Genomic DNA, 15,344 nt, shown 5'->3' on the forward strand with positions numbered 1-15,344 from the left:
TTTTTAAAATTCATTAGCATTTTTTGAACTTTTGACCAAAAGGGGGCGATGTCTCAATCTTTTGAGTACCTTCAGGGCATGGTGCTGATGGCACATATTGAGTTTCGTATTGTTAAACCAATGCATTCGTTAAGTATAGCATTTTATATCACAATACTGTATTGAAGTCAAGTCATGTTTTGTTCTATTATAGCGCCAACAATAGGCCAAATCCCACCATTTTTTATGTGTCCTCAGAGTGAGACATACATGTGTGTGTCAAATTTGGTGAAAATATCTCATTTTGTTTTGGAGTTATAGACATTTATATGTATAATCACAAAAAAATAAAATAAATACCCACACCTGACTTTGTTTGCATTTTCTTGCCACTTACTATCAATATTCTGACATTTGGGCTTTAGCGTTCTAGCCAACGACCTATGTTTCCAAACTTCCTACTGTGGTTTCGTCTCAATCGGTCTAACGGTTTTGAAGATATTGTCAAATGTTTTTTAAGCGCTAAATCACAACGCTACACAAACTTTAAGACAAAACCTAGCATGTTTGGTATCGTTGGACTCAGCAAGGATTCAGGAATCTAAGGAGATGACTCCTGTGAAAATCAGCCACACCCAGAGTGAAATTTTACCACTAGGTGGTGCTGGTTCGAAACTTCTCAGGCTCCTTCAGGGCATCTTAATGATGACCCATACCGAGTTTTGTAACAATACGTTAATGTGTTCAAAAAATACAACACCCCTACCCTCTTTTACGAGAAGTGCCATGGGATTTTTAATGATCACAGAGAGTCAGGACCTCGTCTCATCAGGTCTCATCTGAAGGACGGTGCTTTTTGACAGCATAGTGTCCCCGTCACTATACTGGGGCCTTGGGACCGACACAGACCATAGGGTGAGCACCCCCTACTGGCCTCACTAAGCTCCTCTTCCAGCAGAAACCTAGTTTTCTCAGGAGATCTCCCATCCAGGTACTAACCAGGCTCAGCCCTACTTAGCTTCAGTGGACAACCAGTCTTGGGCTACAGGGTGATATGGCTGCTGGCTTGAACTAAGGAATCAGAAGAAAAATGAATTTAGTTTCTAGCCAGTTCAGTGTTGATTTGTTCAATAACTGTGAAAAAATAATCAAGTATGGAATGAGTTCAATTCAGCTGTAAAGCAGCTCTGGGGATACTATAATGATGTCATTGTCCAGCTCAGTTTGGTCCTCCTCCGATAGTGTCAGTGCAGTTAGATCAATAATATTGCTGAATATTAAGTGTAGTTTTGATTAATAGATCCTAAATGACTAAACAAATATAAATGTCTTGAATTGAAATTTAAAGACCTCTGGTGGTCAAAAGTATATCATACACTTCAGGAAATGCTGCAGTTTATCAGACCCTCAGTGACTCTATCAGATGTAAACACTGTGTTCTAAACTGTTATTCTAAAATTCTTAGAAAATAAAAAGCAGCTGATAAAACAGTGATCAGAGCAGATCATACATTCAAATTAAGTTGATTTAGATCAAGTTTGAGATTCAATGCAGTTTGTTTATTGTGCTTAAAACAACCTTTGACTTGAAATCTTGTGACAGTCAGGCACAGACAACGTTTTTTTTATTATTATCATAATTACAGTCTACCAAATATGAATTAAGGGCAGGAAAGACAGTCATGGTGTGGTTGCTGAAACTTTGACCTGAAATTGACTGTCATATAATGCTGATAGACTTCGTGTAAAATGTATACTTACAAGGTTTATGAGCAACGTTTTGACATGCTCTTTCAAATAATATTTTAATTTAAAAAAAGAAACTAAGATTTTTGTGAAAAAGGACATTTTAGGTAGAAATAATAATAATTAATAATAATTCGTTTACATTTATATATTGAGGTCCTCAAAGCACTTTATATGGAAGGGGTAAATCTCCTCAACCACCACCAATGTACAGCATTTATCTGGATGATGCGATGGCAGCCATATTGTGCCAGAATGCTCACCACACACCTATTGGTGGAGAGGTACTAACCAGGCTCAGCCCTGCTTAGCTTCAGTTGGCAACCAGTCTTGGGTTACAGGGTGATGTGGCTGCTGAAATAGAAATGGCATGTTAAGCTAAAATGGGCTGCACACACACACACACACACACACACACACACACACACACACACACACACACACACACACACACACACACACACACACACACACACACACACACACACACACACACACACACACACACACACACACACACACACACACACACACACACACACACACACACACACACACACACTTTTACACAGAAGTTACACAGAAATTGAGTTGTTCTAATCTCTAACAAAATGTTTGACAAATATTTGACAAACACACATACATGCACACAAAAGACACTAATGCACAGAAACACACCTATACAACATGAACAGTTCATTTTTAATTGTTTTTTTTAATGAAATATTTGTTCAACTTTCTATTAAATGAAATACATTCATTGTGTTGGTATGGCACGCTAATGACAATAGTGTCAATTTACTGTTAAAAATAAAAGGATTTCAGCAGAAATTATCTGTATTTCAGGGAAATAAGATCTAAATAAGTATTCCCAGGGAAAGCAAGAACTTATAAGAATGTAACTGTACCTTTGAGATGCAATTTAAGTCGCTTTGGATAAAAGCGTCTGCCAAATGCATAAATGTTACTGTAAATGTAAATTTCAGGCATTTAAACAAAAACGTAGGAGTGAAGTCAGCTAAAATGGGCCACGTTTTGGTAAATTACTTATAATACCATCAAATAAGCTTATTTGATGGAATTATAAGTAATTTACCAAAACATGGCTGAAATAAGGTCTGTGTTTAAAACAAGCTCAAAATATGTTCACGTTTTATTCTACGACATAAACAGCTACAGCAGTAGGCTATGTACCACAATCTTGATTTTTTTTTTTAAACCTTTTTTACATGTCTTGAAAAATGCGATTGCTAATGGGATGACAGAGGATGTTGTCGGAGACATTAAATATCATCTGCCAAACAGGTAGGACCTTATGTAGCCCCGCCCCTTTTCAACACTGCGCTCGTTGTCTTTTGACTTCCGGTCTGCATTTTAACAGCGATTCTGCGTGTTTATTAATGAATGGCTCATTTTAAAATATTCCCGGTCAACTGACATTTGTTAAGACATCTGCTTTAATCATTACAGTCCTCATGATAACTTTCGATAACTTTCGTTAACACTTAAAGGAGACATATCATGCTTTTAAATTGTTCCTTTTTACATATAAATCATACATTTGTAGTCTATAAAGCGGAACTGCAATGCTTGGGTCTGAATTCCTCATTATTATAGCTCCACAGGCCCCTTTTCTATCCCTTTTCTGATGTGCGTCTGAGAGCAACTCGTTTTGGTACGTTCTCTTTAAATACAATTGAGACACTTCATACCCCGCCCCCTCTCCAGGATGCAGCGGTGACACTCGGTTCAACTCCACCCCGTTCGGCCATTTTTGTAGTTTGATAGCAGAGATATGATTATCTAGCGGCACAGAAACTTTTTATTCACACGTTATTAACAAAATGTTAACTACGGAAGTAACCAAGTAACACCCAAGTAACGTTAGCTGTGCTCCTACGCCCAGTGAGAATATAGTTCCCAGTATTTATACGATTAAAAATGATCTCTGTCTCATATAGCCTTGTTATTTGTTCACGCTGTGACTATACAGATCACAACATGTAAATAGGAAAATGTTTGCATTATTTTGTCACTAATTGGGATTAGTATGCTACCATTATCCATTCACATCCAGTCTTTGTGCTAAGCTAGGCTAGTGGTGTGTGCGTCAAATAACACTTACAGAACGCACAGAAATGAAAAAGGTATGTATGGACTTATCTAACTCTGGGGGATACTGAGAATAAGCTAAAGTCCCAAAAAGTCGGAGTGTTCCTTTAACTCTGAATAAGAAGCAGCAATAATCTTCTGAAGTTGCAGAATTTAGATGCTTTATTTGCCAGAGGTGTGAACAACAGTATGATGTCATTCCATGATGTTATAACATAAATAATAATAGTAAAAAAAATATTTCTCATTTAACTCTAAGCAGATGTCTAATAGGCATTTCATATAACTCACATTTAACGAAAACATCGAAGTATTTGTTAGGATGTTTACATACAGTTGGCTTAAAATAACCTGGCTGACGTCTACAGTTAACCCAGTTAAAGAGAATGGCAGCTTGCCAGTATTTTCAACTTCTCAACCATATGATTGGCTGTAAGGATGTGATGGTTTTCCTTCCAAGCTCCTCCCTCATGAGGTGACGGGATTAGAAGAATAAGTAGAGCCTGATTAGTTTTTAGCAGCCTTGTGCAAAATGTCTCTGGACAGACAAACAAAAACGCATGGATTCTGACATACTACTGTGAGTAATGTGATGTGTATATATTTTGTTTAGTAACTGTATAAACCCTATGATATGATGTTCTAATTGTGTGTCTGCATATGTTCCTGTACTCATCAATGCTGTTAATGATCATATGTGATCGTGCAGAGAAGGTAGACATGGGTTTTTGTTTACAAATTTTAAACACTCTGAAATTAAAAATGTTTTGGTTCTAGAATAAGTTTACACTGTATTTATAAATGAATCCACATTAATATGTTGATGTACTACTGTCTCTGTGGTCAAATGTGCCTTTTAGAACTGACAGTTGTTGGCAGCATCCTTAGGTGTCAGTCAAATGTTTATATAGAAAATTTGTTTAAACTTATTTTTCGATTCCAGACAGACAGTGTAACTGATAGGTGGGCTGTTGCAGTACATGCTGCTTGGAAAAAGGGGTCATGTGTTCAGAATGAGAACAGCGTAATGGACTCAGACAATTCTTTAAAGGCTTAAAGGGCTGAACAGATGTCCAGTGATGGACCAAGCACATCTCAGACACCTGTGAATGTAGACTACTGTGTGTTTATACATGCAGCTGCTACAGTATGTGAATATAACCAGGTTATCTTTGTATTCAAGAGTTCATTCTGCTAGTCAGCTCAAAAACAATGCCTGATCAGCTCTTTTGCTGTGTTGTGATCTCGTAAAGCCATGAAAATAAAGAATAAATGCTAAAATGCTGAAGTATGAAAAGATGGCTAGAAATATGTTTTTGCTTTGTTTTTTTTGTTTTTTTTTGGCTGTAAAATGAAGGGTTTATAAAATTATTTTTTTAATTAAAAGTGTTGAAGAAAATATTTACATAAACAGGCAAAAGCAATATTCCAAATTATTTTTTAAAACCAAAGTGAAAACAGCTCTTTCTCATAACGGATCCTATCTTTTATCATACTGCTTGATATATTATTTTTAGGCCACTTTAAACATTACAGGTATTACAGTGGGTGACAGAAATTCAAAGTTACTAATGAATCCTTAATTCTTGAGGTTAATGCTTGTGCGAGAGACAACAGCTGAGGTTCACATGCATAAGGCGTTGGGTACATTGATTGAGTGTCCCATTATATGCTTTCAGGTACGAGTTAAGGAGACGATGGTGCTCTCCCTGGTTCTCTCCTCCTCAGGTCAACATGTTCAACCTCATGAGCAATTGCTGCAGCTGGGTCTCCAAACTCCAGCAACCCCTGAGGTGCCAGTCATCCAAGCAAATCCTATACAGTTCTATATGTTCGTTGTTGATCAGAAAGGGTTCTTCATATATAACCTTTTAGGGGTTCCCATCATGGGATCATTTTATGGATTTTGCTTCAATTAAGAATTCATTAATTCCTTTTAATCAACTTTTATTAACTAAACCGCTCGTAAACACTAGAATTTTTTAAATAACCCATTAAACATGGAAGTACTATGCGATAATTTAAAGTCCCCCTGTATAATTGTATCCCTTAAAACTCATCTTTGATCACCAAAATGACATATTTAAAGGTTTTTTTCCTGTGGATTTTTTTTTCATACCTTAAAATAGCTTGAATGACTACACCCCTACTTTAGTCAGTATATGTGGATCCAGGAATATGCAAATTGGTCCCCACCTCCACTCAATCACACCAGCCCGGACTACCTGATCCACTCAGTCAACTTTACTGTAGTAAACGCTACACAATGGCAAGTGGAAATACTGGTTGAATTCAGCCTTAATGTTTGAACCAGAAACTGATTCAGAAGAAGAGGAAGAGCGAATTATAGACAGGCTCGTCGACAAGCCGATGTATCAGAATGTGTTTTATGTATCGCTCTCTATGTCGGACACATAACGGTAAATGATATTAGCCTTTGGCTTGACAATGTTATCAAACAGATAATAATGTGTTGCTACAAACCATGTTCACGTTCGCCATCTCAGAATCACACAGCTGCCTTCAAAAAAATCAGTATCCTTAGAAAAGCTTTGAACAACTTAGAACATCAGTGGAGAAAGGCATATAGTTCATCATTACATCATAATATACGTCATAATACATAATTCATCGGCTATATTGCTAAATGTACTCGGTTTTTCATTTCAACAGAAAAATATACTGGGGGAACCTGGCTTCTCTTTAGACTCCCCTGCTTCATAGCGGTCATAGTTAATGATATGCTAAAGCCAGCCCGCACGTTGACGTGATTGGTTACAACATGTTTGTGACGAAGATAACAATGGTGTTGACTGATGAATTTGCTCATGGTTTGTCTTAAAGCACATTAAAAACACCACATAGACATATAAACAACATTAAAAACTTGATATTCCCCACAGGGGATCTTTAAGACATTTCACTTCATATAGAAAAGACCTTAGGGTTTTATAGAAAACTGAATTAACCTTGTTTAAAAAATGTTCACAGGAAGATCACAGTGCTAGTGGTTGGTTTGGACAAGGTTGGAAAAACATCTTGTGTCAGAGGGATGTTGAGAGGTAACTTTAATAAATGAAAATGTATATTGAGAGATTTGTAGATAAATTGACTGCAATTTGTTGCATTTTAATGTTATGTGACTTTGTTCAGTGCCCCCTGGAGAAGTAGGCCCCACCCATGGATGTGTCCGCACTGAATTAAAGCTGGAGAACTACTTGGTTAACATACTGGATATGAGTGGGGCTCAAGAGGTTCGGGGGTCCTGGAGAGAGCATTACGGTGAAGCTCATGGCATCATCTTTGTGGTGGATTCCAGTGACAGACAACGAATGAAAGAGGTCAAAGAAGCTCTAGTGGACTTGCTGAAGCATCCAAGAGTAGCAGGAAAGCCTCTTCTTGTGTAAGATACCTCTGTTTACAAGTGCTATACTGATTAACCTGTTCACTGTCACCCCCTTTCTGAGCATAGATCTGAACTTAAATTTCTGTAATTCATGAATGCTTTGGAATAAAAGACCAAAGCAGACCAAAAAGAGGCTTTTTAAAGAAGACACACAGCAGATTATTGCAGATAATCCACTTTAGACATTCTACTAACTTTAAGTAACTTTGCAACTACATGTCAACTAGCAGTCATTACAGTATTAATAGACTGTCTGCTTAATACTTCTTAAAACTATTTATTTTGATGGTCCCCAACAGACATTCTATTGGCTAGAAGTAACTTTGCAAGTACATGTCAATTTTAAAATCTTATGTCAAAAGGGGCTGTTTCCATGGCAACACAATGTCCAGTTCCACAATGGAAAAAAGGCAATTTCAAAATCAATATAAAAAAATCAATTTTAACAAGGTACTTAGGGCAATTGCTTCCCTAAGCCATATTCAGTGTCTAATTTGTAACTATTGGAATTTGCCTGCAGGCCAGATTATTTTGCCCATTTCTACATCTCCTAACAGGCTGGCCAATAAACAGGACAAAATGAATGCTCTGCTGGGAAATGAACTCATTGAAATTCTTTCCCTTGAGAGGCTGGTCAACCAGAGCCGGTCCATTTGCCATATTGTGAGTACTGTGGACCAATAAAAATAAAAATCTGACATATGCAAAACATGTGATAAACCTTCAGGATGTGATTATAGAGTAGAGGAACTGATAATATGTTCCTTTATTGTATCAACTTGTAAATGTGTAAACTTGTAAACCAGTAGTGTATTACCATATACTTTGAGCTGATCTTAATCTACAGGAGCCATGCTCTGCCTCAACGGACCTGCGTCGCTGGTCAGACAGAAAGACCCTGCGAGGCCTCAGATGGCTACTGCGAGCCGTGTGCCTGGACTACCCAGACCTCTGTGCCCGCGTGATGAGAGACGGGAGGCGACCGTTAGGGCCAGAAGAAAAAGATAAGAGAGGAAAAATAGAGAAGAGCCGGAACAAATCTAAAGAGGAGAGGTGAGTGCTGCTTTACACACACACACACACACACACACACACACACACACACACACACACACACACACACACACACACACACACCGTGCTAATTTTTTTCAGGATATTTTGATGAATAGAAACAGCATTTATTTGAAATAGAAAAACTTTGCTACAATATAAATGTTTAACGGTCACTTTTGATCAAATGAATTAAATTTTAAATCGTAAGGACCCAAAACTTTTTAACTGTAGTGAATTATATGCTAATTTGTATACATATAATAATTAGATAAGATGTTCTTGTCTTGCAGAACACGGACAAGCAAAACAGATATCCGTCAAGAACATCACAGTGAAACTGAGAGGAAAAATGGGACTCTGCAACCAATCAAAAATATTCTAAATAAGGTTAAAAATCTTTATCATGGAAATTTTAACAAATCTATACTGTTATTTAACTCAGTTCACTTATTGATTTACCCCTTGACATTTTAGGAGAACTCTTTAAAAAAGAAATTAAGCAAAAAGAAGAAAGTGAAGGTTAAAATTAAGAAGGAGAGTCCAAGCAGAGGAGTAAATGAAAAAGAGGTGGAGGAGACAGAAGGAAATGAAGCAGAACAGGAACACAGCAGCCAGAAAGAGAAAGCCAGCAGTGCATTGCTGCCACCAAAACGTGGAAAGCTGAAACGCAAAGCTAAAGTAAAAGAGGAGAACTCGGGTATTCCTGAATCCCCCAACAGTGAGGTCTCCAAACCCTCCAGAGGTACATGGTGTCAGCAACTGAATACGGAAGCTTATACACTCTTAAAGGGTTAGTTCACCCAAAAATGAAAATTCTGTCATTAATTACACGTTCCAAACCCTTGAGACTTTCGTTAATCTTTGGAACACAAAATGAATTAATGTTAATGACAGAATTTGGGTGAACTATCTCTTTAAAAATAGAGGTTCTTTATTGGCATTGATGTTCCATGAAGAACCTTTAACACCCATGAAACCTTTCCATTTGACAAAAGTTTCTTCATAGTGGAAGCGGGTTCTTTACATTATTAAAATGGTTTTTTTTTTTTGGTTTTTTTTACACTAAGAAGAAACTGGTTATTTTAAGAACTGCTACTGTTCTTCTATGGCATTGCTGCAACAAACAAAACAAAAAAAAAACCTTTTGGAACTTTTTCATTTCTCATTTTTAGGAGTGTATGTCCTTAAAACTGTGAAATACAGCATCACATTTCCCTCTCATGCTTTTAACCTACTTATTCACAGGAAAAGAGGAAAGAAAGAGAAAAAAGAAGACTGTCAAAGTAAAACGAAAGAACAAGATTAACACAGAGGAAGTTCCCACTGCTTATGCACAGCCTGTTGATCTTTCAACTACATTCGGTGAGCATCAGTGACCTCTAAACCACTATTCATTTTAATCAGGGCTGTTCTTTGGATGAATTTTGGCTTTGTGGGAGGAATTTTTAAACACATGCATATGAACTTCATACTTATTGGTAATACATTGATTTTTTAAAAAATAAAACAAACAATAGAATTTGCTCAAAACAGACAGCCCTGATCTGTAGAAAAGTAGGAGACTATAATTTAAAGCATTTAATTTCCCTATAGACCTTTACCGAAAAGCAATTTTGGCTCTCAAAGCCCGACAGGAACAGGACATTGTTTCTGGATAGTGAAGAAAAAGTATCATGAAGGTTATCACAAAGAATGAACAAATGGATGGCTTGCTGAACCACGTATCGATGTCTTTTACCCATGGATGATGAGCTGAGCCCATCTGCAAACTAGTTACTGTTTTGTATTGGCTAGAAAGTCATCATCAATACTTTTGTAAAGACTTTTTGAGGCAATTGTAATAAGAATATGTATAGAATTTGTATTGTAATTGTATTAAGAGATTGTTGAGTAATGACTGAGAAAGAATTAAACATTCAGGAAGTTCTGTCTTGAAGAGCCTTCCTATGAAGATGATAGTGTATTATTAGTGAAGACTTTTATATTATTAACATACTTATATCTTTATCAATGTAAACCTAAGAAAGTATACGATGAATCAATCTGATGGTTTACCATGGTGTACATTGCAATTACTTATCTATGACTTATTTATCTTTGAACCTGAGATGCTCTTTACAGGTGTGAATAAGAAGTTGCCTACCCTTTTTTGTGAAATTTTATTTATTTGTACATGTACCTTTTTAAAAATATGAATCCATTTCATTTTAGCCATTTTGTACTTTTTATAGAAGTGTCATGGTTTTATAAGGAGAAAAAAATGCATGATGGGATTTTTCGTCCCTGAAGTGTTTCCACCAGATATGAACAAATAAATCCAGTTTAAAACATTGTTATTTTTTTTTTATCAACTGATCTAAGCTTATACACCTGTTTTTCACCTGTTTTTTTTTTTTTTGAGATGAAATAGCTTGAGTAAAACTTGTTTGACTCTAAGACTTAAAGAATAGGATAGTTCACCCAAAAGTGAAAATTCTGGCATCATATGAAAGCGCTATATAAATGCCTGAATTCATTCATTCATCATTTACTCACCCTCAAGTTGTTTCAAACCTGTATGCATTTCTTTCTTCCGCTGAAGTAGTTTTGGGTAGTTTGTTTACCCATATTATCCCAAAGATATTCATACAGGTTTGGAACAACTTGAGGGCGAGTAGCCTAAATGATGACAGCATTTTCATTTTTCAACTATCCCTTTTAAGAGCTTTCTTCAGCATTTACTCACCCTTATGTCATTCCAAACCCGTAAGAGCTTCGTTCATCTTTGGAACACAAATTTAGATATTTTTGATGAAATAGAAGAGCTCCCTGGCCCCTTCATAGACAGCAAATGTAGTAAAGACATCATTAAAATATTCCATGTGACTACAGTGGTTCAACCTTGATTTTATGAAGAGACAAGAATACGTTTTGGTGCAAAAAAAAATATTCAACAATTTCTTATGTGCCTGTCCCAAATGGAGTGTGCACTTTCGGTCTTGTGGATGCATCGAGGGCGTATGTCGCTCGCGAACACCCTTCTGAAACCTAAAATGACAAATGGGACACCATATGGTCTCAATCTTTTTTCTTTTCCTTTTTTTTTTACAGTCTATGGACTTAACGGACACGCGCACTCGGCAGCCATTTTGCAAGGGCGTAGATTTGGTTTGAACATTGGGGGGGTTGAAGTTTGGGTATGCGGGGTTGCAATGCATAGATTTAAATATTGGGGGGGGGGGGGGGGGGTTATCTCCCCCCCATCCCCCCCACAAACTACGCCCCTGAGCCATTGTAAAGTCCAAAAGACCGAAAGTGCTTATAATAGGCTATGAAGTGTGCCATTTGGGACAGGGCCAGACTCGTACGCTGCTGACGTAAACACACATAGACATAGTATGTCTATAGACATAGTATGTCTATGTCTATAGACATAGTACACATAGACATAGTATGTCACATAGACATAGTATGTCTATGTACACACATGCAGCGCTTCCGAGTTCCACGTCAAAACCCCGGCTCACTATTGGTGGGCCGATATCATGTAAGGTCTTAAGGGTTTGGAATGACATAATTTTCATTTTAGGGTGAACTAACCCTTTAAACCAGTAGACTAGCTGTTCGCTTGCTATCTGAAGGCTAACTGGAAGGAAAACAAAAATAAAAAAAAACAATTGGAAATATTTTTAGCTTAGGTGATAATGTCATCTGCATTTTAAAATACATTAAAATCATTATTAAGAAAGTAAATCCACACAGTGAAGTGATTTTCTATTATTTCTAATCAGGCACCATTAAACTAACAACTAACTGAATGTTTTTTGAGGAATTTTGGAACTACAAACCGATCAGAACTTTGGAAGTTTGTTGATGTTGAGAACATGCTTGCACTGCAGTTGGACATCATTGACAACAGCGCCCTCTAATGGTGCTTCTTAATATAGTGTAGCGGAACGACATGCAGCCATATTTGACAGTATTCAAGCCCTTCCCCCCTTCAGCATCTTCAGCAGGACAGTGAAGAAAGCTGGAGCGGGACAACGGATGCCAATCTAAGGGAGACTTTACAGAAGATGGCCTCGCCAAGAACAGTAACCATTGTCGCCCTTTCCTTTGCACTGGGTCTCTTTTTCGTGTTCATGGGTACAATTAAACTCACACCAAGATTAAGCAAAGATGCTTATAGTGAAATGGTAAGTGATCGTCGTTTAGCAGCGCTCATAATAATAATCAAATGAAGCTTTAGCTGGACGCGCCGGCATTGTTTTAGGAGGGGTGCGAATGTAATTGTCTGTTTATGCATTTTCTATAAAATGTCCGCTAGTGCTGTTAGTGCCTGCTTGTGTATTCAATATATTTATATATATATATATATATATATATATATATTCTTTGTATTGGCTATCGAGTTGAATAGAAATAAAACTGCAAATAGTTCTAACTATAATCTAAAATATATGACAGACATAATTATATTCTTAATAATGAGTCGGACTGTAAAACAACTGAACATCATTGGAGCTGTTGAACAGCGAATTATGTGCACACAGCCGCAACATTGTTTTATTACCGCATAAATAGGTCAATTATGACATCACAATGCGCATCACCTGTATGATAAATGGAACAATCGCTCTCAAATACGTGTGATCGTTTTGTGATATCGTTCTAAAACAATTCTTTTGAAGCGGATCATGATAAGGCAATGGCGGCGCTTTCCAGCAAATTCTAGGCTATCTTCTTCCATCTGCAGGTGCAGCAACTGCTGTGATGTCATAGACTCAGTCCCATTTTTATCTTTCTTTAATAAAAAGTTCATAATTACAATTCAGTGCAGTACATTTGGGTCAGTGTGAGCATAAAAAAAGCATATCAAACGTTTGCATCCAACACACACACACACACACACACACGTTTGTTTTACTATAGCCGGTTAGTGAGGACATATTTCCATTGATTTTATATCAGGTTAATGATATTTTCTATTGATTAACCCAACCCCTCCCCCTAAACCTATACTCAACCTAATTTTTTTAAAAATGTATATGTATTTATCTTATATATTGTTATATATTCTTGATAATATTGTATTTTACCTGCTTTTAAATTCCATAATTACGTTCCTTTTCCAGAAAAGAGCGTACAAGAGTTATGCCAAGGCCCTTCCAGTGTTGAAAAAAATGGGCATTTCTTCTGTACTTCTACGCAAGATTATTGGTACTCTTGAGGTGGGATGTGGAATTGTTCTGACGCTTGTGCCTGGGAGACCAAAAGACGTGGCCAACTTTATTCTGCTACTGGTCATGCTAGCGGTGCTCTTCTTCCACCAGCTGGTTGGAGATCCTCTAAAACGCTATGCCCATGCCCTGGTATTTGGTATTTTGCTGACATGCCGGCTGCTCATTACTCGCCAGGGTGAGGATCGGCCAGAGAGGGAGGAGAGACGAGAAGAGCAGATCAATGCCCAGGAAAAGAACAAAGTCAAAGTTTCTTAGCTCCACAGTTTAACAGAGAGCACCGGGCAGCAGATCTGTGTTTCTCTGATAGTAGAGAAGATGCTCGGAAAAAAAAAAGACAGTAGTCCCGAAAGGTGATTTATGTCCCAGCAGCCCGAAAACCAGTTCTTATGTTACCTTTACCTCGTGTCTCACCTGAAAATGTCTAAATCCTCACCACAGTCACCATAATTGTGGCAACTGTTTTGGCTGTGGTTTTGCAGCAAAAGATTAAACTACTGTTATTCCCTGCTGACTGTATTTATTAATATCATGTTTTTTGCCCTGCATTGAACAATATTCCAAATGCCACTTAGACTGTACATTAACTTCAAATGTCAGCCATTTTTTTGATGTTATTTACTTTTTGAATTACTGTAGATGAGTACTATATAAAACCAGTGGTTTAAGTTTTTTTTTTTAATTAAGAAATGCTGTACATCATTTGTTAAAAGGTTAAACTTTGCCCAATAATTTAGATGGTAGACCTTTTCTCTGTAGCCTCAAAATGTTTTACAAACATCAAAAATGAAATTATAAAACCAGTTTGTTTAGAGACGAGGAAGTTCTGCATATTATATTAATGTAGCTGTTATTTTTTGTATTTTTACTTTGTATTTTGATTTTCAAAAGGTTTGTTTCTGTTGTCAATTTTGATTTTCTAGTTTGACTCTTAAAATAAAATAAAAATCTTATCCTTGGAATCTTATGTTTTTTTTCCCCACTTATTTTAGGACAGGACTACAACATTTTCTCTTTTCTTTTTTTAACCATTTTCAGTACTAAAATGGAAAGTTGTTTTTGTGTCTTGGAGATTTCTTCCATCTATTGTATTTTCTTTCGATCAGTGTGTTCCTCTATACTGTTCTGCACAGCACTGCACATTTGAGGTGTCTTTCTAATTTTGCATAATGTCCATGTAATGCATCTCTACTAAGAAAATGATCAGTTGAATTAGGTGTGTTAAAAAATTCATACGTTCAAAATGTACAGTGCTGGAAGGAGTAGAATTGGAAAAATTGTCTTATATGTTTGTTTGTATACTGCTAATATGCTGTTTGTACTGAGTAAAAATACCTAGCTGAGAACATGGATTTGACCTGTGTCTAAAACCTTTCCAGAATGCCTAGATAGTCCAAGAAATGAATTGTGCATTCTTGGTTTAAACAGAATGGGTCATGTTCCGCACTTGACAGTGAGAGAAAATGTTTGTGCATGCAGATGCTGAGAATAAAACCTCTATGCAGTTTACCATTGAGATTGGATAACAGTATTAAAAACACTTGTGATTTTCATCTCTTGCACACTTTTCACTAAATTATTTTGAATACAGTTATCATATTGTACTATATATTAACATGAATATGCTTATAGCTCAATGCAGTGGAAAACATTTTTACAAACAAAAATACAAAACTAATTTTCAATCCACCGAAAGAAATGTTTAAAGCATAGCATTTTGCTACATAGTAGCGTTTAAAGCATGAAATAGGCTATAATGTTATTGTACCCTATTTACAGTTCTTACCTTTTGATAGCAACATCTCTGTTTATCAAATATAGTCAACT

The 15,344-nt window shown here is 36.7% G+C and overlaps 2 protein-coding genes across 2 annotated transcripts; both read left to right on the forward strand.

Annotated features, from left to right (window-relative positions):
• The first annotated feature begins 4,334 nt into the window (after positions 1–4,334).
• arl13a (ADP-ribosylation factor-like 13A) lies at positions 4,335–10,253 on the forward strand. Its single transcript, XM_081382337.1, has 10 exons — positions 4,335–4,416; positions 5,516–5,629; positions 6,828–6,898; positions 6,990–7,239; positions 7,800–7,905; positions 8,090–8,295; positions 8,589–8,685; positions 8,773–9,040; positions 9,544–9,660; positions 9,892–10,253. Exons 1-10 carry the CDS (start codon positions 4,397–4,399, stop codon positions 9,954–9,956), a joined length of 1,314 nt encoding a protein of 437 aa, XP_081238463.1. The 5' UTR covers positions 4,335–4,396; the 3' UTR covers positions 9,957–10,253.
• Positions 10,254–12,288: 2,035 nt separating this feature from the next.
• On the forward strand, positions 12,289–15,069 carry tmem35 (transmembrane protein 35). The gene is made up of 2 exons (XM_081383275.1): positions 12,289–12,473; positions 13,413–15,069. Exons 1-2 carry the CDS (start codon positions 12,354–12,356, stop codon positions 13,773–13,775), a joined length of 483 nt encoding a protein of 160 aa, XP_081239401.1. The 5' UTR covers positions 12,289–12,353; the 3' UTR covers positions 13,776–15,069.
• Positions 15,070–15,344: the final 275 nt, after the last annotated feature.

Source organism: Scardinius erythrophthalmus, assembly GCF_964197995.2.
Source record: "Scardinius erythrophthalmus genome assembly, chromosome: 13".
In the NCBI taxonomy this organism is placed as follows: Eukaryota; Metazoa; Chordata; class Actinopteri; order Cypriniformes; family Leuciscidae; genus Scardinius; species Scardinius erythrophthalmus.

Bases quoted from the DNA above. Each gene is read 5' to 3' on its own strand.
- tmem35 (XM_081383275.1), top strand. From the start codon at position 12,354: ATGGCCTCGCCAAGAACAGTAACCATTGTCGCCCTTTCCTTTGCACTG. The intron at 12,474-13,412 runs GTAAGTGATCGT...TTCCTTTTCCAG, and splicing joins AAGATGCTTATAGTGAAATG to AAAAGAGCGTACAAGAGTTA.
- arl13a (XM_081382337.1), top strand. From the start codon at position 4,397: ATGGATTCTGACATACTACT. The intron at 8,296-8,588 runs GTGAGTGCTGCT...CTTGTCTTGCAG, and splicing joins AACAAATCTAAAGAGGAGAG to AACACGGACAAGCAAAACAG. The intron at 9,041-9,543 runs GTACATGGTGTC...ACTTATTCACAG, and splicing joins GGTCTCCAAACCCTCCAGAG to GAAAAGAGGAAAGAAAGAGA.